At 32.7% G+C, this 26,242-nt stretch overlaps 1 protein-coding gene across 1 annotated transcript; it reads left to right on the forward strand.

Annotated features, from left to right (window-relative positions):
- Nucleotides 1-3,546: 3,546 nt before the first annotated feature.
- Nucleotides 3,547-4,572, forward strand: LOC133331493 (PDZ domain-containing protein GIPC3-like). The gene has a single exon (XM_061539882.1). It carries the CDS (start codon nucleotides 3,547-3,549, stop codon nucleotides 4,570-4,572), a length of 1,026 nt encoding a protein of 341 aa, XP_061395866.1.
- The last annotated feature ends 21,670 nt before the right edge of the window (nucleotides 4,573-26,242 follow it).

A 26,242-nucleotide genomic window follows, 5' to 3' on the forward strand; every position in this document is an offset into this window, starting at 1 on the left:
GTTGTATGAATTGTCGCCATTTCATAGGTAACTTTATAATGTCTCTCTCACAGATGTCCAGCTCTCTATTTGCAAAAAACTCTAATGGTCGATTTTCACAATCCTCCCTAGATATCAAATTTTTTATCATTAAAGAAATTTTGCAATGCAAGAAAAAGAGAATAATCGCTTGGTGCCAAGTCCGGACTGTATGGCGGAAGCGTTAAAACTTCCCAATCAAACTCTCGAAGTTTCTGACGAGTCACTGTAGATGTGTGTGGCCTAGCGTTTTCCTGGTGCAACACGACACCTCTCCTGTTGGCCAATTCTGGCAGTTTCTGGTCTATTGTTATTTTCAAATGGTCCAGTTGTTGACAGTAGAGATCAGAATTTAGCTTTTGGCCATATTAAAGCAACTCCTAATAAATAATATCCTTCCAGTCCCAAAAAATGCACAGCAGGACCTTCATGGCCGTTAGTCCTGGTTTGGCCACCGTTTGAGGTGCTTCGCCGCTTTTTGTACCACGATCGTTTTCCCACAGGGTTGTGATCCATTTCTCATCTCCAGTCACCATCCGTTTAAGAAAGACCCATTTCTCATTCCGTTTGGCCAAGGCTTCGCAGATGGTAATTCCATTATTTCTGTTAATTGGTGTGGCGCCCAAACATCGAGCTTCTGTTTGAATCCAGCTTTGTGTAAATGGTTTAAAACAGCTTTATGGTCGATTTTTAGCTCCTGGGCGTTATTACGGTCAACATCGATCATTTCCCCGATTTTATCGACATTTTCGTCGACTGGCCTAATGTATTTCTTTTTCCCCAACCTAATATTTAAAGAAAGAAATCTGACCTCTATGTCTGAGGCATATTTTTCTATAGAAAAAAAATATGATCTTAGTGTCTGAGGTATTTTTTCTATAAAAAATAATTTTCAAGGCAAAACCAGGCGTGGATTTTTTTGAAGAATATTTTTTTCTAAAGCCTATCAAGGCGTGGATTTTTTGAAATATTATTTTTTTCCAAAGCCTATCAAGGCGTGGATTTTTTAAAAATTATTTTTTTCCAAACCCTATCAAGGTGTGGATTTTTTAAAAATTATTTTTTTCCAAAACCTATCAAGGCGTGGATTTTTTAAAGAATATTCTTCCAAAGCCTATCAAGGCGTAGATTTTTTATCAGATTTTTGCTCTGTGCCCCAAGCATTTTTTTTCTATACAAACAAATCTCTTCTCAGTGATAAACGAATTTTTCCTATACAAAAAATCTACCCTCCAATGACCCAATTATTTTCATCTGTAGAACAGATTTGATCGAGTTTTTCCTCTTCAGAAAATATCTGGCCTTAGTGTCTGAGTCATTTTTTCTACGGAAAAAAATCTGTCATCACACTCTGAGGTATTTTTTCTATAAGGAAAATTTGGCTTTCTTATCTGAGGTATTTTTTTCTTTAGAAAAAAATAGATCTCAGTGTCTGAAGATGTTCTTTATAGAAAAAATCTGACCTCAGTGTCGTCTAAGATTTAGGAAAAATTTTACTCCTTTCTTGTGTCGGAATAATTTTTTATGGAAAAAACTTGACGTCAGTATTTGTTCTATAGAAAAAATCTGGCCTCAGTCCCTGAGGTATTTTTTTTTTTCTATAAAAAAAACAACTCAGTGCCATCTTATATGGGAGCTGAGGAAATCACATCTCAAGGTCTGAAGCATTTTTTTAACAGTCTGATGTACTTTTTATAGAAAAAATCTGACCTCAGGCACTGAGGTATTTTTTTCTATAGAAAACCCCCTGGCCTCAGTGTCTGAGTTACTTTTTTTTCTATAGAAAAAATCCTGACCTCAGTGTCTGAGATATTTTTTTTTCAATAGAAAAAATCCTGACCTCAGTGCCTGAGGTATCTTTTTCTATAGAAACAAAAAATCTGACCTCAGTGCCTGAGGTACTTTTTTCTATAGAAAAAATACGAACTCTGAGTCTGAGGTATTTTTTCTATAGAAAAAATCTGAGGAATTTTTTTCTATAGAAAAAAAGTCAGACCTCAATGTCTGAGGAATTTTTTTCTATAGAAAAAAGTCGGACCTCAATGTCTGAGGAATTTTTTTCTATAGAAAAAACTCAGACCTCAATGTCTGAGGAATTTTTTTTATAGAAAAAAGTCAGACCTCAATGTCTGACGAATTTTTTTTTTATAGAAAAAAAAACGACCTCAGAGTCTGAGGAATTTTTTTCTGTAGAAAAAAATCAGACCTCAGTGTCTGAGGAATTTTTTTCTATAGAAAAAAATCAGACCTCAGTGTCCAAGGAATTTTTTTCTAGAAAAAATCAGACCTCAGTGTCTGAGGAATTTTTTTCTATAGAAAAAAATCAGACCTCAGTGTCTAAGGAATTTTTTTCTATAGAAAAAAATCAGACCTCAGTGCCTGAGGTATCTTTTTCTATAGAAACAAAAAATCTGACCTCAGTGCCTGAGGTACTTTTTTCTATAGAAAAAATACGAACTCTGAGTCTGAGGTATTTTTTCTATAGAAAAAATCTGAGGATTTTTTTTCTAGAAAAAATCCTGACCTCAGTGCCTGAGGTATCTTTTTCTATAGAAACAAAAAATCTGACCTCAGTGCCTGAGGTACTTTTTTCTATAGAAAAAATACGAACTCGGAGTCTGAGGTATTTTTTCTATAGAAAAAATTTGAGGAATTTTTTTCTATAGAAAAAAATCAGACCTCAGTGTCTGAGGAGTTTTTTCCTATAGAAAAAAATCAGACCTCAGTGTCTGACGAATTTTTTTTTATAGAAAAAAAACGACCTCAGAAAATCTGAGGAATTTTTTTCTATAGAAAAAAGTCAGACCTCAATGTCCGAGGATTTTTTTTTTATAGAAAAAAGTCAGACCTCAATGTCTGACGAATTTTTTTCTATAGAAAAAAAACGACCTCAGAGTCTGAGGATTTTTTTCTGTAGAAAAAAATCAGACCACAGTGTCTAAGGAATTTTTTTTTCTATAGAAAAAAATCAGACCTCAGTGTCTGAGGAATTTTTTCTATAGAAAAAAATCAGACCTCAGTGTCTAAGGAATTTTTTTCTATAGAAAAAAATCAGACCTCAGTGTCTATAGATAAGTCTGACTTCAGTGTCTGAGGTATTTTTTCTATGGAAAAAAATTGCCTCTATAGAAAAAATCTGGCCTCAGTGTCGGACTAATTTTTGAATCTTTGCCTTCATTTGTAATAAAATTAAAAATTAAATTTAAGTGTAACCCCTCTATGTATGTCTGAATAATTCATAACTAACAAAAAATGCACTTCATTTATGTAACCAAAATGCATCATCCTACTCAAATTCCATAAGAAAAAAAAAAACTAACAACAACAACATGGTGATGGTAACAACAAATCACAACTCCCTACAAAAATACAAAAAAAGAACCAAAATAAAAAAACCTCAAACTAAATCCAAGCAATTTTCTTCATCTTTAAATAGATTGGAAACTCGATAACGAAATTTTGAGATCCGAAAGAACCTCCGGGAGAACTTAACTGAGACCGCATTAAAAATCAAAAACAAAGTCTAAAATGCCACTATTTGCCAAGAAAGTTCCCAAGCCCACAATACCAGCCGATTCGGTATTTCACGACAACAACAATGGTCTAATGTCAAATGGTAAAGTACCCCCCAGCCAGCAGCAACAACAACAGAATGGCAACTACACTCAAAGGACACCATCGATAAGTGAATCAAATGTTCAAAAACCCCAATTAGTATTCCATTGCCAACTGGCCCACGGCAGCCCTACCGGGTTAATTACCGGATTTGCCAGTGTACGAGAATTGTATAAGAAAATTGCCGAATGTTATGATATACCAGCTGAGGAGATCTTGTTCTGCACCCTCAACTCCCACAAGGTGGATATGACCAAACTGCTGGGTGGTCAAATTGGTTTGGATGATTTCATTTTTGCCCATCGAAAGGGTCAACCGAAAGAAATTGAAATTGTCAAATCGGAAGATGCCTTGGGCCTGACCATTACCGATAATGGTGCCGGTTTTGCATTTATCAAACGGATCAAAGAGGGATCCATTATTGATCGCATCGAACACATTTTAGTGGGAGATCACATCGAGAAATTGAACGGGGAGAGTATGGTGGGCAAGAGACATTACGAAGTGGCCCGTCTGCTGAAAGAAATCCCTACCGGCTCCTCGTTCACCTTGCGTTTGGTCGAACCAATGCGTAGTGGTTTCCAAGGTATTGGCCCTCGATCACAATCCCGCATGCCTTCCGGTCGTGGTGGCTATGGCAGCGGTAAGGAAACGTTACGTTTCAAGGCCAACGGCAATGTGGAGATTGAAGAGAAATTCGATGATTCAACCCAAGCGGGTATTGAGGCCATAAATAATCTGCTCGAATCCTTTATGGGTATTAATGATGCGGAGTTGGCAACGCAGATTTGGGATTTGGGTGCCGACAAAACTAATTCTATGGATTTTGCTGAGGCCATTGATAATTCCGATTTGGAATCATTCGGATTTACCGATGATTTCATCATTGAACTGTGGGGTGCTATAACGGATGCCAGACGCAAGAAAAGTAATAAATAGAGAGGGGGAATGTTTTTTGTAGAATGCTGGGGTACGAGCGGAGGAGTAGGAGGTGAAATTATGAAAAATAAATACTATTAAAATTTGTTGTTAATTTTTATTGATTAAAAAAAAACTTAGTAAATAAAATATAATAATTGCTCATAAACTATAAGAAACTCAAAACAATTTTAAAGAGGGGGGTATTGAAAAAAAAATTGGATTGGAAAAAAATCTATGAAATCGGACCAAGAATCTTTCAGTTCCTGAGGATTTATAGAAAAAAAATCAGACCTCTGTGTCTGTAGAATTTTTTTCTATAAAAAATCGATCCTCAATGTCTGAGGAATTTTTTTCTATCGAAAAAAATCAGACCTCAGTGTTTGAGGATTTTTTTCTGTATAGGAAAATCAGACCTCAGTGCCTGAGAAATTTTTTTCTATAGAAAAAAATTCCTCACACCCAGAAGTCTGATTATTTCTATAGAAAAAAAATTCCCAAGACATTGACTATCGATTTTTTATATAGAAAAAAATTCCTCAGACACTGAGGTCTGATTTTTTTCTATAGAAAAAAATTCCTCAGACAATGAGGTCTGATTTTTTTCTATAGAAAAAAATTCCTCAGACTCTGAGGTCTGGTTTTTTTCTATAGAAAAAAATTCCTCAGACACTGAGGTCTGATTTTTTTCTATAGAAAAAAATTCCTCAGACACTGAGGTCTGATTTTTTTCTATAGAAAAAAATTCCTCAGACACTGAGGTCTGATTTTTTTCTACAGAAAAAAATTCCTCAGACACTGAGGTCTTGATTTTTTTCTATAGAAAAAAATTCCTCAGACACTGAGGTCTGATTTTTTTCTATAGAAAGAAATCCGTAGACACTGAGGTCTGATTTTCATTTTGAGATTAGTTTTTGTATAAAAAAAAAAATTGTTCACGAACTGAGGTCTGATTTTTTCCTATATAAAACATTCCCTCAAGAGCTGAGGATTGATTTTTTTGGCTATGGCCCCTTCTATATACTATTTTTTCATTAGAAATATTTTTTCTAAATATTAAAATTTTCTTTCTCTTATTTTCTTTTACGTTATCTTCGTATTATATATATTCAATTGCCAATATTTATATATTTAAATTATATAAATACAACATCAAGAGAACATACATATATAAATTTAATTGTATACATTTTGTGTTAATTTATAATATGTATATGCTTAATTAATTATATATTAATTATAGTTTCTATTTTTATGATTAAGAAATTCGTCAATATTTTGAAATTATTTTTTTGTGCTGCTTTAAATTTAATAATTTTTGTTTTCAAAAATCAATTTAGTATTTTATCATTTTAAATTTGTAAAATTATTGTTTAGATTTATTTTTGACTTTTGGTTCCATTTTATTATTTTTTTTTTTCGCTCAAAAATATATATGTTAATTATAAAAAATAATAATTTAAAACAAAGTTTTTTGGTTTTTATTTTTTTAATTTTTGGCTGTTAATGGTAAGTTTATTATTTTTAATTGCTTTTTTAATCTAAACTTTCACTAATTCCAACTTTTTCGGCATTTCTAGAGCACACAACAGGCCTCATTTGGCTTATGTGTATGTTCATCTCATGTTGGACATGAGATCCACGCCTAACCTAGGCGTGAATTTTATAAAATATTTTTTTCGGGGATTGCTAAAGGCTTGGATTTTAAAATTATTTTTTTTTAAAGGAATTGACCTGACGTGCATTTTTTAAAAATAATTTTTTAAGGGATTGTCATATGCGTGGATTTATTTTAAAATCCATCAAATATTTTTTTTTTGAGGAAATCCACGCTTTTATGGATTTCCTCCAAAAAAAAAAAAAAGATTTATAAAAGAAAATGTTAAGGACATCCATAAGCGTGGATTTATAAAAAAAATTAAGGACTTAAAAAAATTATACTTAATGACATCAATGAGCGTGAATTTTAAAAAAACGTATTTTAAGGGCATAGATAAGCGTGAATTTTTTAAAAAAAATATATATTTTTTAAGGACATGAATAAACGTGGATTTATAAAAAACATATTTTTATACCCTTTTTAAAGGAATTGACCTGACGTGCATTTTTTAAAAATTATTTTTTAAGGCATTGACATATGCGTGGATTTATTTTAAAATCCATCAAATATTTTTTTTTTTTTTTTTGAGGAAATCCACGCTTTTATGGATTTCCTAAAAAAAAAAGATTTATAAAAGAAAATGTTAAGGACATCCATAAGCGTGAATTTATAATTTAAAATTAAGGACATCAAAAAAGTGGATTTGTAAAAAAATTATACTTAATGACATCAATGAGCGTGAATTTATAAAAAAACATATTTTAAAGGCATAGATAAGCGTGAATTTTTTTAAAAAAATATTTTTTAAGGACATAAATAAACGTGGATTTATAAAAAAAAATATTTTTATACCCTTCACAACACTGTTGTACAGGGTATTATGTCTTTGTACATAAGTTTGTAACAGGCAAAAGGAAACGAGATAGACACATGGTTCCTTTTGAGAATATGCATAGAATCACTTTCTAAGTCGATTTATGCATGTCCGTCCGTCTGTCTGTCTGTCCATATTAAATTGTAAACAAAGTACAGGTAATCCGAATTGCATGAAATTTGACACAGATCACTTATTCGGACCAAGGACGAACCCTATTGAAATTGGGAAAAATTGGTTTAGATTTAGATATAGCTGCCATATATATTTTCGTCCGATTTAAGGTAAATAGTGCGCCAAAGTCCCTAAAAATCTTCCGATTTGCACGAAATTTGACACAGCGTACTAAATTCAGCCTAGATTGATGTGTGCTAAATTTCGTGAAAATCGGTTCTGATTTAGATATAGCTGCTATATATATTTTCCTCCGATGTAAGGTAAATGGTGCACCAAAGTCCCTAAAAATCTTTCGATTTGCACGAAATTTGGTACAGCGTACTCAATTCAGCCTAGACTGATGTGTGCTTAGTTTCGTGAAAATCGGTTCAGATTTCGATATAGCTCCCATATATATACTCGTCCGATTTAAGGTATATGGTGCACCAAAGTCCCTAAAAATCTTCCAATTTGCACGAAATTTAACACAGCGTACTTAAATGCAGCCTAGACTGATGTGTGCTTAGTTTCGTGAAAATCGGTTCAGATTTCGATATAGCTCCCATATATATACTCGTCCGATTTAAGGTATATGGTGCACCAAAGTCCCTAAAAATCTTCCAATGTGCACGAAATTTGACACAGCGTACTAAATTCAGCCTAGACTGATGTGTGCTAAGTTTCGTAAAAATCGGTTCAGATTTCGATATAGCTCCCATATATACATTTTCGTCCGATTTAAGGTAAATGGTGCACCAAAGTCCCTAAAAATCTTCCGATTTGGACGAAATTCGGCCTAGACTAATGTGTGCAAAGTTTTGTAAAAATCGGTTCTGATTTAAATATAGCTGCCATAGATATTTTCTTCCGCTTTCATGTAAATGGTTCACCCAAGACCCTATATAGAGTATAGAATGATGTGTGCTAAGTTTCGTGAAGATTGGTTAAGATTTACATATAGCTCCCATATATAATTTCGTCCGATTTTGGGTAAATGGCGCACCAAACTCCTAATGTTTGTTCGATTGGCACGAAAGTTTGCACAACGTATGAAATTGAGACTTGAATGACGTTATTACGTTCTGTTGAAATTGCTACAGATGCAGACATAGCTTCCATATATTTCGAACGGGTGCCTGATTGAGATTAAATGTTGAACAGTGCGGATTACCGAATAGCGTGTATCAAGTGTGCTATAAATCGAGTTGCATAAATTTTTCCTATTGTACGCAAACGACTCTTAATCTGTTCAGACTCATAGAGTTCAGAATATATATACGGATTGAGGTTAGTCGGTTCACATATAGATAAAAATCACATATTTAAGTTCGTTCAATTTCATGTCAATATGCTTTCGATAGGCGACGTCTATTAGGATATATATGTAAAATATACCAAAGTGGTGTGAAGGGTATCATATAGTCGGCCCAATCCGACTTTACTACATTACTTGCTGGTTTAAGGATGGATATCCTTGGTTTTATTAAAAAACATTTTTTAAGGACATCCATTACAAAAAAAAATTAGACAAATATTTTAAGGACGTTAGCTTGGATTTGTAAGGACATCAAAAAGGAGTAGAGTTAAGAAAAATAGTTTCTAATGGATGGATAAAAGTGGAATCCATTAGCGTGGATTTTTTAAATAATTTCTCAATGATATTAAAACATTATTTTAGGGGGAGAATAAAAGTAGATTTTAAACAATTATTTTTAAAGATATTAATAAACACTGACATTTTTAAAATTATTTTTATTTGATATTTAAAAAAAAATTTTTTTTAATTTTCGCCACCACCTCCTCATTTCAGCACGTGTTTAACTTGCTGTTTCGGCCATGATTAATGCCATGGCAGAAATGTACTATATTGTTGTTTTTTTTTTCGTTTTTCCCATTATATTCGCCTTTCCTTATAGACTGTCTGTGACCTTGTTTTCCACATAAATATTTTACTAATTGTTTGTTGTTATTTTTTTTTCTTTCGTCTATATTTTTTGCACGGTTTTGTTGTTTATTTGTCATCGTTTCCTCGATGAGATTCGTTCGCTGCTAAGCCAATTCACATGTCTAGTAGATGTTTTTTTTTTTCATTGATAAATATTTTTACGATGACTTTTTTAATTTTCTTGTTGTTTTTTAATTTTCTTCTTCTATGCTCAGAGTAAATCCGCAAAAATATATATTTTTGTGTAGCTATGAGTGTAGCAAAAAATTCCTACTGCGGTTGAAAATAAACAAAAAAAATTATATATTCTATTTTAGATATATTTCAAAATTTTCAATATTCCTATAGATGGTTGGGTGGGTTGGTCGGATGGATGGATGGCTGGCATTTTCTCATGTGACAAACAGTTGTTATGGATTTGGAATGAAAGGAATAGAAAGAAATAAAAACACATTGATGATTAAGTAGACAAATATATGTGTTTGTTTCCTTCCATTATTTTCTATATTATTCTTTTTCAAAAAAATAATATATATTAATAATGGGTGAATGAGTGTCATAGGGGGATCTATATTATTTATTTTTATTGTTTTATTTCTTTAGATTTTTTTATTTTAAAATTGCAGCAAAATATTTACTTAGTGACTAACATTTTGGATATTCACTTAATCCCCAAACAACCACTTGACTCATGAGGGTGATCACCCAAATTTTCTTTTATTAAAGTGCATCGATATTTTTGTTTGACTAAAATAAGTTTTGGTTGAAAACATATTTGTTTTGCCTTGGCAACAGAATTTTTTCCCCCCAAAGTGAATATATTCATTTAGTTGCACATAGTGCGTATGAGTAATAATGATGATTATATAGTGTATACGTACTGAATATTTTATCATAATTTATGTCTGAATAATTTTTGCCAAGGGTATTTTTTTACTCAAATTTTGAGACATTTTTTCTGTATACAAAATTCTGGATTTTCAAGGGAACTCAATGATCTCTGATTTATTACAAAATTATTTTAAGGAACATCCATAAGCGTGCATTTTATAAAAAAAATATTCAGTAGTGTTGGCGGATTTTTTGGGATACCATTTGTATTTGTATTTTTTTTTTTTTTTTTTTTTTGCAAAATAGTCAAGCTGAATCCCATTTTGTAGTTTTCTTATAAAAAAAACTATTTATTAGTGGGGAATATATGGCATTGTCCGCCGAGGGGTAAGGCAGGGAAGACTATGGTTTCAGATCTCGCCACTGATCCTCATCAGTTCCCTTAGTTTTTTGTTGGGATATTCTCCCCAGAAGCTATTTATTGCTTCTTTACAAAAAAACTTTCATACCCCAATGAGAAGTTCGTTTCGTTGGCGCCTGACTTCGTGGTCAACAAGGTATTTGCAGACAACTACAACACATTTTTTTAATAAAAACAACAAACTTTGATTCAGCCTGATTATTTTGAAAAAAAAAAATATTTTTTGGGTAATTTACAAATGTAGATTTTATAAAAAATATTTTTAATTAATAAGGGCTGACTTTTAAAAAAAATATTTTTAGGGGCATCCACAAGCGTGACATTAAAAAAAATTAAGACATTCACAGCTGTGAATTAATTAAAAAATATTTTTAAGGTAATTAACAGCCGTATATTTATTAAGAAATAATAAAAATTATTTGTAAGTGGCATCCAAAATCATTGATTTTTTTAAAAAATATGTTTAATGGACGTGGATTTAAAAAATATTAATTTTTTAGAGGCATCCATAAGTGTGGATTTTATAAAAAATAATTTTGAAATAAATAAAATATTTAAAAGGACATCCCTAAGCGTAGCTTTTATAAAAATATTTTTAAGAGACATCTATAAACGTAGATTTAAAAAAAATATTTTGAAGGCACATCCATAAGCGAGGCTTTTATAAAAAATATTTCCAAGAGACACCATATTTATTTAAAAAATAAGGGATATCAATTAGCATGTAGACGAAAGGGATATCAAATATTAAAACATATTTCTACATTTTTTACATTTTTTAAGGATACCAATCAGCGTTAATTTAAAAATTTAAAAAAATATAAAAAATTAAAAAAAAAAATATATATATATTTTTTAAATATTTAATTTACAACCAGTAAGGAAAGTAGTAAAGTCGGACTGGGCCGACTATATGATACCCTTCACCACTTTGGGTATATTGTACAGATGTATCCTTACAATCGTATGTCAATGTTCCCTTGAAGGAACATCATTATGCCTTCCTGCAACCTATGATAAATTTAATTTCATTCTGGCATATTTAGAGTCGTATGCGTACCATGGGACAAATTTATGAAAAAAAAACGATTTATAGTAAAATTGAATCACGCTATTCGGTACGCTGCACTGTTAAAAATTTAATCTCAATCAGACACCCGATCGAAATACATGGCGGCATCTGCACCAATTTCGTGCTAATCAGACAAACATTAGGAGTTTGATGCACCATTTATGTAAAATCGGACGAATATATATATGGTAGCTATATCTAAATCTGAACGGATCTTCACGAAACTTAGCACACATCATTCTCGATTCCGTACGATATGCCAAATTTCGTGAAAATTGAAAAATATATTCGGACTTTGGTGCACCATTTACATTAAATAGACCGAAATGTATATAGGGCTATATCTAAATCTGAACCGATTTTCTCGAAACATAGCACACAGCATTCTAGACTCAATTCAGTATGATGTGCCAAATTTCGTGCAACTGGAAAAATAAATAGGGACTTTGGTGCACCATTTGTCTTAAATCGGACGAAAATATATATGGGAGCTATATCTAAATATGAACCGATTTTCACGAAACTTAGCACAAATCATTCAAGTCTTAATTCAGTACGCTGTGTCAAATTTCGTGCAAATAAAATCAGGCGAAACTATATATATATAGCTCCTATATATCTAAAATCTAAATCTAAATCTGAACCGATTTTCACGAAACCTAGCACACATCATTCTAGACCTTATTCAGTAGGCTATACCAAATTTCATGCAAATCGAAAGATATATAGGGACTATGGTACACCATTTACCTAAAATCGGGCGAATATATATATTGGAGCTATATCTAAATCTGAACCGATTTCCACGAAACTTAACGCACATCATTCTAGACCGAATTCAGTACACTATGCAAAAATTTGGGCAAATCAAATAATTTTCAGGGACTTTGGTGCACCATGTATCTAAAATCGGGCGAAACTATATATGGGAGCTATATCTAAATCTGAACCGATTTTCTCCAATTTTAATAGGGTTTGTCCTTGGGCCAAATAAGTGACTTGTGCCAAATATGATCCAAATCGGATCATAAATGCGACCTGTACTTTGTTCACAAAAATACATGGACGGACAGACGGACGGACATGCCTAAATCGACTCAGAAAGTGATTCTATGCATATTCTTAAAAGGAACCATGGGTCTATTATTTATTTATTTTGCCTGCACAAAGACATAATACCCTATACCACAGTGTGGTGAAGGGTATAAAAATTAAACGACTTCCGTTAACGTGGATCTATTAAAAATATTTTTTAACATCAATAAGCGTAGATTTAATATATATATATATATATGTTAAGGACATTCATAAGCGAAAATTTTATAAAAAGTATATTTAACGGACATTCATAAGAGTGGATTTGTAAAACATATTTTTAATATTTTAATTTTTAAAATATTAATTCAGTCATTAGCATCTGAGAATTACATTTTCTTTAGAAAAAATATGTTCTGTTCTGTTCTCGGCGAAATTGTTCTAAAGCAACAATATTTCTGTAGATATATTTTTTTCTATAATATGAATCTTTCCTTTGCGCGGACAGATTTTTTCCGTCCTTATTCTATTGAAAAAAATATTGTATTAGATCTTGATGGAATTTTTTTCCTCAGTTCATGAGGAAAAGAAAAAATTCAGTCCTCCGTCACTGAGAACATTTTTTCTATAGAAGAAGTCCTTCCTTTTTGACTATTTTTTTTTATAGAAAAAATAGTACTCAGTTCCGGAGGTTTATTCGGCCCAAGGAATAACCCAATTTAAATTTGAAAGTCGGTTCAGATTTAGATATAGCTCCCATGACTATTTTCGTCCGATTTAATGCAAATGGTGCATTGAAGTCCCTTTTAGGTCAATTTGAAATAGAGTACTGAATTGAGTCTAGTTTGTTTCAGTATCAAGTTTGCTTTAAATCGATTTACTTAAAGATTTCCCACTGTACGCAAACGACTCTAAACAAATGAAATGAAATTTATTCTTTATACCCTACACAACTATGTTGTCAGGGTATTATAGCTTTGTGCAGCCCCAAAAGTTTGTAACGCCGTGAAATATTGGTCCTAGACCATAGTTGGGCAGACTTGCACACCAGCGTTGATGTGTTCTCTTAACATTTTTTGATGTTAAAACAAAAATAAACCTTAATAAAATTTTTTCCGAAATTTTTTTTTTGAACTTCCTAAGATGTTATTTATGTTTTAAAAATATTTAATTAATTAAATTCCGTAAAATTATTCATGTTTTTATTTTCCCTTAACAATTTTTAAAGAGAAATTTAGCCCACCATTGTCCTACACCCACCTTTATATATACCGATCGTCATATCTCGGCTAGCTGAGTCGATCTAGACATATGTGTCCGTCCGTCCGTCTGTCCATTATAATTTGTAAACACGATACAGGCCACAGTTATGGACCAATCTTCACGAAATTTGCATATAGGATGGGTTCTGGCTAATGAAGACCCCTATTGTTTTTGGAAAAGATCGGTTAATATTTAGGTGATGAAATGGACCAAAAACTTTATTTTTGTGATGTTCTGGTCGCTCCAGAGGCCGCAATTATGGCCCAAACTTCGCGATTTTTTACATGGAGAAGGGGATTGTGCCAAAGAATAAGCAAGCCTGTTTTCAAAACTATTTAGCGGGTCAAATGGACCCCGACTTTTGTGTGAAAAATGACAAAATTTGTATTCTATGGCGTATATATTTTCCCTTGAAGGATATAGACCCAAGAAGTTGATAGTATATGCAAGAGGAGTGGCTGACCTTTAAATTGATACCAATTATATTGTCGTATGTACTCGGATGTGATATTCACAGGTGCTTACGTATTCATTTTATTATTTAGTAACACATTACCACACTAGAGGGCGGATTCAGGTATGGTCAAGGACAACGCCTATAATTTTCGGTGATGATCAGATAATAATATTGAGATGAAGTGGATCGAAAACGTAATTTTTTGTGTTTTTTTCGAGTCGATCTATAGGCCACAATTGAAAGCAGAACATCACAACACAACCCACGGTAAAGTGAATCTGGACAAGTAATTAGAAGGGCTGTACTGAATATTAGTAATATTCGGAAAATATGTCAGTGTATGGAAGAGGTGCTGTTGACCTCTAGTCGGTAAAGAGAGTACAACTATCGCGTAATATTGCCCAACCTCAGAATATAGAACCACAGAAAGTTAGATTTTCGTGGAAGTTGTGTAGGGTATCATAAGGTCGTCCCCGTCCGACTATACTGCTCCGCTCACTGGTTCCTATATGAAGAAATCTGGGCTCAACAGCGAAATTTTTGTTTCTTTAGTAAACAATGTACTCTCGATTTTTTTTCTATTAAACAAAATATATACTAAAAGATTGAGGAATTAAGTTCTTTCTATTCAATCCTAAATGATGGAAAAATTTCTTCTTTAGAAGAAATAAATCCTCAGACCCTTGAGCATGGTTTTTTTAACAATCAGTATCTGACTATTTTATCAATAGAAAAATATGTCTTCTAGGAATTGGTTCTTTAGGAAACAATCTTTCGCTGCATACAAATCTGAGAAACTTTGTCTATACAAATACATTTTTCCTCAGTGCAGACAGTTTTTTTCTTTCCATAAGAAATCCGACCTCACTAACTGACGAATTTTTTATATAGAAAAATCAATCCTCAGTATATGAGGATTTTATTCTACGCAATATTATCAGTCCTAGGTATCTAAGATTTTTTTCTGCAAAAAAAAAAAAAATCAATCCTGAGGGATTTTTTTAAAGAAAAAAATACAGTCCTCAAATATTCCCTCAATTCCTGAGGGAATATTTGCATATAGAAATAATGCGTCCTCTATAATGAAATTAGTCCTGAGTAGCTGAGAATTTATTTTTAATAGAAAAAAATCAGTCCTCACTTTCTGAAGAAATTTGTTGCTATAGATAAAAATCGGAACTCAGTTCCTGAAGAGAATTTTTTATATAGAAAAATATCGGCACTCAGTTCCTGAGGGAATTTTTTTCTATAGAAAAAGAAAAATATGTCCTCGATGACTGGGGTAACTGCCCTATGTGACTGATGAATAGTTTGTGTTAATGCAGAAAATCTGTCCTCATAGACGGAGGAGGTTTTTTAGGAAAATACTGTTCTGAGGAAGATATTCTGTTCTCGGTGATTGTCATACTTTCTATAGAAATTAAGTGTAGTTATTTTTTCTTCTATAACAAATAAAATATTCGTATATTATTTTAATTTTTTCCTGATAAGATTAAAAAATTACAACAATTCCAATCACGCCATGATATTAAATTAAAAAAATAACACAGATACTGTATCTGTATGTTTATACATAATAAAATGAAAATAAAATTAAAAATATGTATATCTACGTTGATTGACACCTCGACAATAACAACCCACAACAGCAACAACAATATTAAAAATTTATATTCAAAACAGAATACACACCCCCAGATTTGAGCAAATCAAAAACGCTAACTGTGACAACACAGACATCAGAGACAGGCCCCACCATAGGACTTCTTACAAAACCATAACAGTTGTCTTGATAGTGGGCTCTGTAGTAGTTTGCGGCCACTGTATACTATACATAAATACACAAAAACCACTACAACAATTCCACAAACCTCAAACTTGTTTTTGTTCAAAACAAGAAAAGGAAGTCCCCATCCCCCCTCGTTCCTTACCCATTACCCCCAATGGAGTCTTTGAAATTCAAATTTTGAATATAAAAACAAAAATTAACAGAAATTAACAGAGTGTTGCGTGAGAGGTGCACATAAGAGAGTATGTGTGATGGGGATTTTTCTGCTCTTTTTCTCTTAAACATACAAAAAAAAAAGCTTTAGCCCTCTGAGTGTTTAGCAGTGATGTCAACAATTCGTAAAGAGAAAACGAAATTGAAGCCATATTAATGTCTTAAGAACATATCGATGTGTCATAAAATATGGAAAATATTGCCAAAAATATTACTTCTTCGAGGGAAGAAATCATCTTCTCGATTTCGAAAAATCGATTTTGTTATATTCTAAGTCTTATGGCCAATGGTGGTGAAAACACTTTGCTTGTCGAAATATCGGATTTAGACGACATGTTTCTTTGGACCAACTCCGTTTCAGACAATTTGGTGTCGATTTAAAAATGTCCGTTTAAGAGTTATCTCTAAGCGAATAACAGATTTCACCAAACTCTGAACTTCGTAATAAATCTTCCATACATACCTAAGTTCGAAAAAGGAAAATATCCCCCCATTTACTTAGCTGGCTTGTGACAGAATCTTTTTTTCCATAAGCCGAGCAAAAAAAGATTTCAAGGCGCGTGGGTCATGCTTGCAGCTGTTGTAATTTGTTTCGAAATGTTCTCTTTCACTTGATCTTTCCATCTAATTCGTGGCCTTTCCCTTCTGCGTGAACCATTAGTTGGCTCGCTTTCATATCCCTTTTGAGCTAGGGCATCTCTATCCATTCTCACAACTTGACCTAGCCAAAGCTGTCGCTGCAGCTCGATTCCTCTGACTAGGTCGATGTTCGAGAATAGATGGTACAGCTCATGGTTCATTCAACGGCGATATTCATCGTCAATGCAGTTTGCAGGCCCCTGGATCTTTTGGAGAATTTCTCTCTCAAACATTCCAAGAGCTACCCCATGTTTCAGATCCATACAACAGCACGAGTAGTATCAGCGTCTTGTCGAGTGTGAGTTTGGTCTGGCGAGAGGTGGCCTTGTTTTCGAATTGCTTATTCAGACCATAGTAGCATTTGTTGGCCAACACTATTCTTCTCTGGATTTCATAGCTGATGTTGTTTATGGCGGTACCGAGATATATGAAATCGTTCACTCCCTCGAAGCTGTAATTTTCCAGTTCCATAGTTGGTCCGTGTCAACTGGACATCTTGTTGTTGATACCATCTGCTTGGTCTTCTCGCCATTTACTACCAGACCCACTTTGGTAGTCTCCCTCTCAATTCGTTCAAAGGTGGCTGTTACCGATCGCAATGTTCGACCCATTATGTTGATATCGTCAGTGTAGGCTAGTAAAATATGCTGTTTGGTGTACAGAGTGCCATTTCTGTTCACATTTGCATCTCGTGTGACCTTTTCCAGCAGGATGTTGAAGAGGTCACACGACAAACTGTCACCTTGTCTGAATCCTCGTTCGGTATTGAAGGGCTTCAAGACCTTCGGCTTCAAATACCTCTGAGCGTATTGGCCTGCCGAATGCGGCTTTGTATTCGACGAATAGATGGAATGTGTTGATGTATTTTTCGTGGGTCTTTACCAGGATTTGGCGTAGTGAGAAAATCTGGTCTATAGCGGATTTGCCAAATCTGAAGCCGCATTGATACTATCCAATAATGTCTTTGGCTTCAGTCGTTTGCATAGCACGCTGGATATCACTTTATATGCGATGAAAAGGAGACTTATTCCTCTATAGTTGGCACATATCGTCTTGTCTTATTTTTTGTGCACGGGACACAAGATGATGAAGTTTCAATCATTGGGCATGCATTCCTCTAGCCAAATTGTACTAATTAGCTGGTGCATGCGCCTGATCAGCGTCTAACCAGCGGTTTTAAATATTTCGGCTGATAATCCATCGGCACCTACTGCTTTATTATTCCACAGCCGATTAATTGCTATTCTGACCTCATCTTGGCTATACAATCTGTACCGACATCTCTAATTAGTTTTGGGGTATCTTCTTCCCCGTCACTATTTGATACCAGAAGCTTTGCAAAATGCTCCTTCCAGATCCTCAACACGCTGTCTGTATCTGTTAACAGGTTCCCTTCTTCAAGCCATCGCTTTGGTGTTTTACTCTTTGGTAAAAATTTCGTACTTCATTATGACTCCTGTACATCTCGATTTGCTCACGCTCACTTTTTTCTTGTTCTTCTTTCTGAAAATACAGAGGATGAACTATACGAAAAACTTCTCAGAGAACAAATGAGAAACCGCCATATGAAATTACTTACTAAAAGAGAACGCAGAGAACGAACTTTTTTATAAATGTAAACAAAGGCACCAGTTCCCATGGTTGAACAGGGATACCCTATACGCTGCGTTTTTCATCTCAGTTGCATTACGACACTCCTGATCACACCACGACACTCCTGATCATGGTGGTTTTTGGTATCCAAGATTTGCTTTTTCTGCAGTTTGTATGGAGTGGGCAATTCTTTGTCATTGTGCTTCTTTATTATCGGGACAAGAAATGCTTTCATGTTGCAAGTCGATAAGTTGTAAGGTCTAGCAAGCAGGAAAGTCTATAACATAGGAAAGACCGCCAGCGGAGAAAAAGAGAAAGTACCGGTGAGTCTAAAATAGTGATTGATAATTATCCGTGATTTACTAAGTCGAAATAAAGATCCGTCGTGGGCCTTTATATAACGAAAAGTGATTTAAAGGTAAAAAATCGAAATAAAGAGCCGTCGTGGGCTTTTAAATAATAAAATGTAATTATGAGAAAAGAGAACCGAAATAAAGAGCCGTCGTGGGTCTTTATACAAAGGATAGGGATTTTAGGAAACCCGAAGTAAAGAGCCGTCGTAGGCCTTTATAGAAACGTGTTGAAACCTAGGAAAGCGTCAAGGCTTATATCTATAGCAGCAGCAAGGACCGGAACCTACTCCGGATCGCCAAAACCAGCAAACAACAGTTCATGTAAAATCAACAGCCGTATCGGAGCAGTAGCAGTAGACTTTAATAATTTAAGTATATGAGATACGTGCATTAATTTAAGTTTATATAAAGCGAAGTATTCTGAATTTGAAAGCTAAAACAACATATTTTCACTTATGGTCACGAACCCTATCCCCGCGAGCAACCGGAGGAAAGTTGTCGTTACAAAGTTGATCGAAGTAGGCTTCTACTACCAGTTGTTTTAGCAGCTTTTCGACTTCGAGTTGCCGTGTTACATTAGATCTCACCTTTGCTGCTACATTAAGACAAGTGGGAACCTTGGCTGCTACAAGGTAGTGGTCTGAATCGATATTCGCTCCTCGTATCCATCGAACGTCTAAAACACTGGACGAATGCCTTCCGTCTATCACAACATGATCAATTTGATATCTTGTTGTTTGATAAGTAGAAATCCAGATGGTCTTGTGTATATCGTGATGCATGAATATGGTGCTGCTAACTACAATGTTTTTTTTTTACAGTCTCGAAGTCAATCAACCTCATTTCGTTGTCGTATGCTTCTCCATGGAGGCTGAATTTTCCGTCGGTGGGGCCAAAAATATTTTCCCTTCCGATTAAAACCTCCTCGCAGAATTTTGATGTCATGATCAGGGCAGCGGTCATATGTTGTATCTAGGCGCTCGTAAAATATGTCTACACATAACATGAATTAATCAATTACTAATCAACTTGACAGTGCAGATAAACGAATTTTCACATTAATTATTTGTTAAAAAAATAACAATTATTACAAGTATAAAGCAAAAATTCAACAACATCCCCTTGATATTACATTTTTAATTGCATTTATGAAAATATTTTATCCCCTATAATTAATTTCTTCATTATGAACAAAATGGCGATTTTATTAAATTGGCGTCTTTATCGATCTTTTTATTGGCATCACTGTTTATTTTCTACTTACATATGTAAACGAAAGAGAATCCTCTTTAACAACAGCAAAAGCTCAAGTCTCCCCTTTTTAACTCCCACACACAGTGTAACGTTGGCTCTCTTTACTCTTAGCCTCCCTATGAGTGTGCTACTCTTGTTCTCTTTGTTTTCGCCATAATTTGATTAACAATTGTTGGCTGCCTTTCAACGTCTTTTTCGTGTTTGGGGGGGCGCATTGTTGTTGTTGTTGGGGCAGTCTGTGCAGCAGACTGGTCATGCTGTTTTGTTTGTGAGCATGCTAGCCAAACAACCAGCCAGCCAGCAAGTAAGTGAGCGAACTGCAAACCCAACGAACTAGCAACGAATGAATGTCTTCTTATAATATTCGAGGTCGACAAAACGCAAGTTTTCAGTTTAATAATCGCACTTGTCGGAGCAACTACTAGAAACGAAACGGCAGCCGATAGGGAAAACAAAGAAAAAAGAAATACCCCAACAGCTGTCATAGAACACTGTACAGAAAAATTAAGAACTAAACAACATTTTGTGCAAGACAAAACAGAATTCAATTAAAAATACAAATAACTAGATTAATAAAAGTGATAATAAATTAAAATTTTAAAGAAGAATTTTTGTTATAATAAATTTTGAAATTAAAAAATTGAATAGAAAACGAATATTTAAACGAAGAATTGAAACAAGTTTTTTTTTTCATACCAAACAAAATCTTGTGAAATAGAGTGAGTGAGTCTTTGAAGAAGAAGAAGAAAAAACAACCGTCATGTAAATGAAAGTAAAACTGTGAAATTAAAAAAAAAAACACAACTCACTAGTTTTTCAAAACATCTTTAAAAAAAAAACAATTTTTATAACAAAAAATAATAATAAAAAACAACCACAGACAACAAAGACGAAGAAGAGAAATCGCCAAATTAAATTATCAGCCAACCAAGCCAAGCCAACCACATCAAGAAAAAAACAAGAAAACAACAAAGACAAGCCAAACCAAGAGATAACCTTTGTGTTATAAGAATTCTTATGGGTTTTTGGTGTCTATAATTTTGGAATTTTTTTTTCAAATTATTGTGGATTGTGTTCGTGTTCTTTTAAATTGAAATCAAGGTAAATTATAGTGTTAAAATAGTACAATTGTTTTTTAATTAAAAAAACCCAAGCAATTGTGTGACTACTTTGCTTTCGCTGCTCTGTCTCTCTCTCCCGCACTCTCTGGAACAATGCAGTGTTGTTGACATAACATTTTGTCCCCCCTCCCTGTGTGTGTGTGTGTTTTTATCGTTGTTGTTTGTGTAAGAGAAAATTTTCTGTCCCCCAAACAATTAGGGGGTTGTTGTGTTTTTTTTTTTTTTTTTTTGGTGATTTGTTATTAGTTTTTTTTTTCGGAAAAATATAAAATAAAAAACATGAAAATAAATGAGAAATTTTGTTATTAATTATATAAAAAATCAACATGTTTTATGGATTGTTTATCTGTGGTGTCATAATGATAATTAATTTGATTGATTCATGTCATGTGTTGCTCCGCCGCTCTTTAATTGCCAAGATGTGCCAAAAACAGCTGATTTAGTAAAACAGTGAACATTAGAAGTTTACAACAAAATTCATTAGAATTAAATTAAATAGGGGGAAAATGGAAGGAAAAATCAAAGAAAAAAGGAAACAAAAATGAAGAGGAAATAAATATGACGTTTTCTATGTTATAGAAATAATTAGTGGGGGGAAATAAAAATTAAATATGGTTTATTATTTAAAAAATAGAGTTGTCACTTTATAATTGGTTGTCATGTGTTGCTTCCTTTCTCTCTGTGTGAGATGTACCAAAAACAACAGCTGATTTGTAACACAGTGAACATTAGAAGTTTACATCCCGAAATATGTTAAAAATAAAAAAACTAAAAAAATTAAAAAAAATCCTAAAAATTGTCTAAAAGTGAAAACAAAGTTATAATAAATAACATTTTCAGATTTATAAAAATGAAATAAATATTAAAATATTCCTATTAATCATTAAATTATTTATTGTTATTTAATTATTGTGCTTTAAGTTTATAATTAATTGATTCATGTCATATTATGTCTACAGGTCTTTGACCCTATCTCTGTGAGGAGATGTGCCAAAAAACAGCTGATTTGTAATATAGTGAACATTAGAAGTTTACAACTATAATTAAGCTTGAACTAAATTATGAAAATTTTAAGAAAATGTGTTTGAAGAATAAAATAAAAAACGGAGTAATTCAAGAGTATTGGAGTTATAAAATTGAGCTAACATTGAGATAAAAATCGAATATTGGTGGTTTTTGGAATAAAAACTATTTTAAAAAAATGCCAGTTGTTGGAAAAAATATTTAAAACCAATCGTATTTATACTACATTTTAACTAAGGTAGTTCCCTTTTATTTTAAATGCACCACTAATGGTCCTCTAAAATATTTTTTTAAGAAGTCAAAACGATGTTAAGTTTGATTCGACCGAAATTTTTATACTCTCTACCATGACGATGACATTCAAAATATCTAAAAATAAAGGGGAGTGACTCCTAGGAGAAAAGTCATGTCATAATAGGTTCTTGAACATACCGAAATCATTTGTGAGAAAAAAATATGTTTTAAATGTTTAAATACCAAATGCCCACTATTAGGTATTAAATGATCGAATTTGATCATTTTTATTTAGAGATTTGACAGCCACTGAAAATATTAAATACCAATTTACAACACAACTAGCACACAACTTGCACATTTTTATAGTTTTCAAAATTTTCCTAATAAAATAAACTCGCAAAAGAATTTCCACAATTGAACCTATAATCAGCTGATCGGATTGATTTACCAGCCGTATTTACACTGCATTTTAACTAAGGAGGTTCGCATTTACTGTTTTTGAGCATTTAAATACTATTTTATAAATATATAACAATATTAGTTTATTTAAAAACATTAAAAATAAAAATATTAAGACATTTGACAATACAACTGGCAATTTTTTAGAGTATCCGATATACAATATTTGGCGTGAATATTCAGTTGGACCTTAATAATACAAAGAATCAAACATTTTAGTTACATTTCTGACGAGGGAAACTAAAAAAATAAAAATATATACCTTGAGATACTGCATATTCTTAATATAATTCTCCACAATAACATGACTGTTCTACATATAAAAATAAATTTTATTTTTAGTTTTGAAAATTTCAATTATTAGTCACTTAAACATTTACCTATATATCTTCTTAGATATTTAGCATTACGCATAGGTATTACTCAGGGCGGTGTCGTTTCATAAAATTTGCCTAGCATTTTTATGCAATAATTTTGAAAAATTGTGAGGATATTTTTTCTATGATTTTTTTATGTTTGACTAACAAATAGATATGCAATATATATGGTACATATGTATATTATACTTTATGAATAATAGAACTTATGTAATTTCACTTCATAATAATTTGAATTATTATTATTAACTTACAAAAGAACACAAAAAATTACTGCTAGAAAAATGAGAAGTTCAATGAATTATTTTATTGTTGTTAAAAACTTAATTTTATTCAAAAATATTTATTTATTAAGAAAATATTCTGTTTATCTGTACTGTTAATATACTTTTTATAAATATTACAAAGAATCGTTTAAAATTATTGTTATTATTATTTTATTTATTTATTAATTTTTTTTTTTTTTTTTTTTGAGAAAAAAAAACTGAATTTCTTCTAATCAAATGCTGTTCATTTTCCAAATACATATTTACATATCATCAAGATAAAATTAAATTGACATTTTTATTTGTATTTATTGAATTTTTAATTTGAATTTCCATATTATTAATTTTTCTTAATTATATTTTCGTAAATATATATGAAGTCATTTATTTGCAAACATTTTTAGCGGCACATGTGTGCTGCTGTCACATTTATTTTGTTTCTTAAATTTTGTGGCTTGGCAACACCCATGCCATGCCAAACAGCTGTAATATTTCAATCAAGGTATAAAATAAAGATAAAAATTCGCTGCAATAAAAGGATATGATAGCATATTATCACATTTTCGTAGATATTGAGGTATATATACAAAAAAATATCTGTCAGCATTAGTATTTTTTTTCATTTCAAATCCCTTTTTAGGTCTTTGTCCTTTATTAGAGAAATATTGTAGCATACCCCTATTCTCTATTCAACACATTTTTCAATTCATTTTCTATCTCTTTCTCTCCGACACTCCCTCTTTGTTAATTTACATTTGTATTATCCTGTGTTCTAAAAACTTATACAACTGGATTAGTAACATTGGTACTCGTACTTTTTATATCTAGTGTATATAACCCCTTAAATGCGGTTAAAATATACCGCAGCCATTGTCCTCTCTATTACTGGAGAATTGTAAATCACTCTTATTGTCGCCTGAAAACTAGTCTATATCTCTTAAATTAAAAGTTTGTCTCGCTCTCTAACACTTTCTCTCTTTTGATGATTACCCCTTACCTTTCTTTTCATTACTCGTGTTGTTTTGTCATTTAAATGTTGTTTTTGCAAATCATTGCGGCAAAACAAAAAAAAATGAATTGGACTTTGATATCTCTCACTCAGTCACTCATTCACTCCCTATGTGTTTTCTTACCATACGATTGATTAAACAAATAAACAGTTTGGGTTTTTGACGTTTGGAAGTGTCTTAAGTTTGTATGTGCATATGAATGTTCAATCTATAAGTTTGTTCTTGTTTTTTGTTTATCAAAATAGATCGGGGTATTACCCCGGTCTCTTCTAAATGGCCAGCTGACAATAAATACCCTGCTTATATCACACACACCTCCTCTTTTACAAGAGGTTCTATGTTCTTTACATACATACATATATAAATTTCTGTATATATGCATGTCGTGATCCAACAGCTAGCTTTAATTGCTGTACTTGTTTTTCTATTTTATTCCACTGCTAAGTTTTTTTGTTAATTTATGCATAGACATACATATGTTTGTAAGTTTATTTCATTTGTATGTATGTATGCATGCGATAACAAAAAAAAAATGCAGCTCATTTGCATTTGTTTGTTTACTCTATCGTTCGGGGTCTTTAATAGGTGCATTCATTCTATTTGTTTTCCTGTTCCTTTTCTTGCATTTGCCCTTCTTCTTGCATGCATGTATGCTTTTTCTTCCCTTCGGCCTTTTGTTTGATTGAGTAATGCCGCCGCTTTCGTTGCGGTCATTATGACTGCTCTTCTTCTTCTCATTCACCATTCATTTATTCCGTGGAGAGAGAGAGTGACTTTTCCCCAGCAACAGCAACAACATCTGTTGCATTGATTTTGACACCGACATTTAATTAAGTAGTACTGCCCCCATCATCTGTACCTTCACAGATGTTTTTTTTTCTATTCTACCTTCTTTGTTGTTGGGTTTCAGCCGCGAGGGGGGGAGTTGGTACTAAATATGAAATTGAATGAATTTGTTGTGCCAAATTGTTACACGGCAAACAAAAAATTTTTTGCTTTTGCCAAAATTTTATAATAAACATTTTCTCTTGTACTCTCTCTCACCTAGAGAAGGAAATGATGATAACAGAGATATCGCATTTACAGTTCGAGAAACAATGTGGTAGAGTCTCGTTAGTAATTGCAATAATAGATTGACGTATGACAGGCCGTGTTTACACATCACTAAGGGAGATTCCCAGCGATTGATTGTGCCAACTATGAAGTAAACATGTTTTGTAATGGTAAAGTAAATAGTAAATCAAGATAATTATTGTCATATCTTATTTACAATAATGGAAGGAACATATGGGGAGAGAAATGCCAGCAATATAAGTTGTTATTGCTGTAGCAGCCCTATTGATTTTACACAACGGGCTGAGGTGACAGACGTTGGCCTGGGTAAGACTCGGGTCGTTTGGGATCGTAGAACCCTCTGTCGTGGAAACGAGCAATATTAGTAGTTTGTTTACATGTAGCAGGCCATGTTTACACGACATTATCATTGCGGGCCTCCCAATGACTTGATAATTGCGCTAATGATCAAATGATAGTAACGGATATTTATTATCTATTCTGTCACAATTTTCAATTGTGCTAACTCGTTTATTGGTCGATTTTACACAGTTTAGCTACTGAAGATATTTACAATGACTAGCTTTTCTAGCATTAAATATGAACTCTTTATTTAATAATGTTTTTAATGTTAATTCTAAATAAATTAT

The sequence above is a fragment of the Musca vetustissima genome, unplaced genomic scaffold, assembly GCF_032173495.1.
Source record: "Musca vetustissima isolate MV318-11 ecotype Yass unplaced genomic scaffold, APGP_CSIRO_Mvet_v1 utg71619, whole genome shotgun sequence".
NCBI lineage: Eukaryota > Metazoa > Arthropoda > Insecta > Diptera > Muscidae > Musca > Musca vetustissima.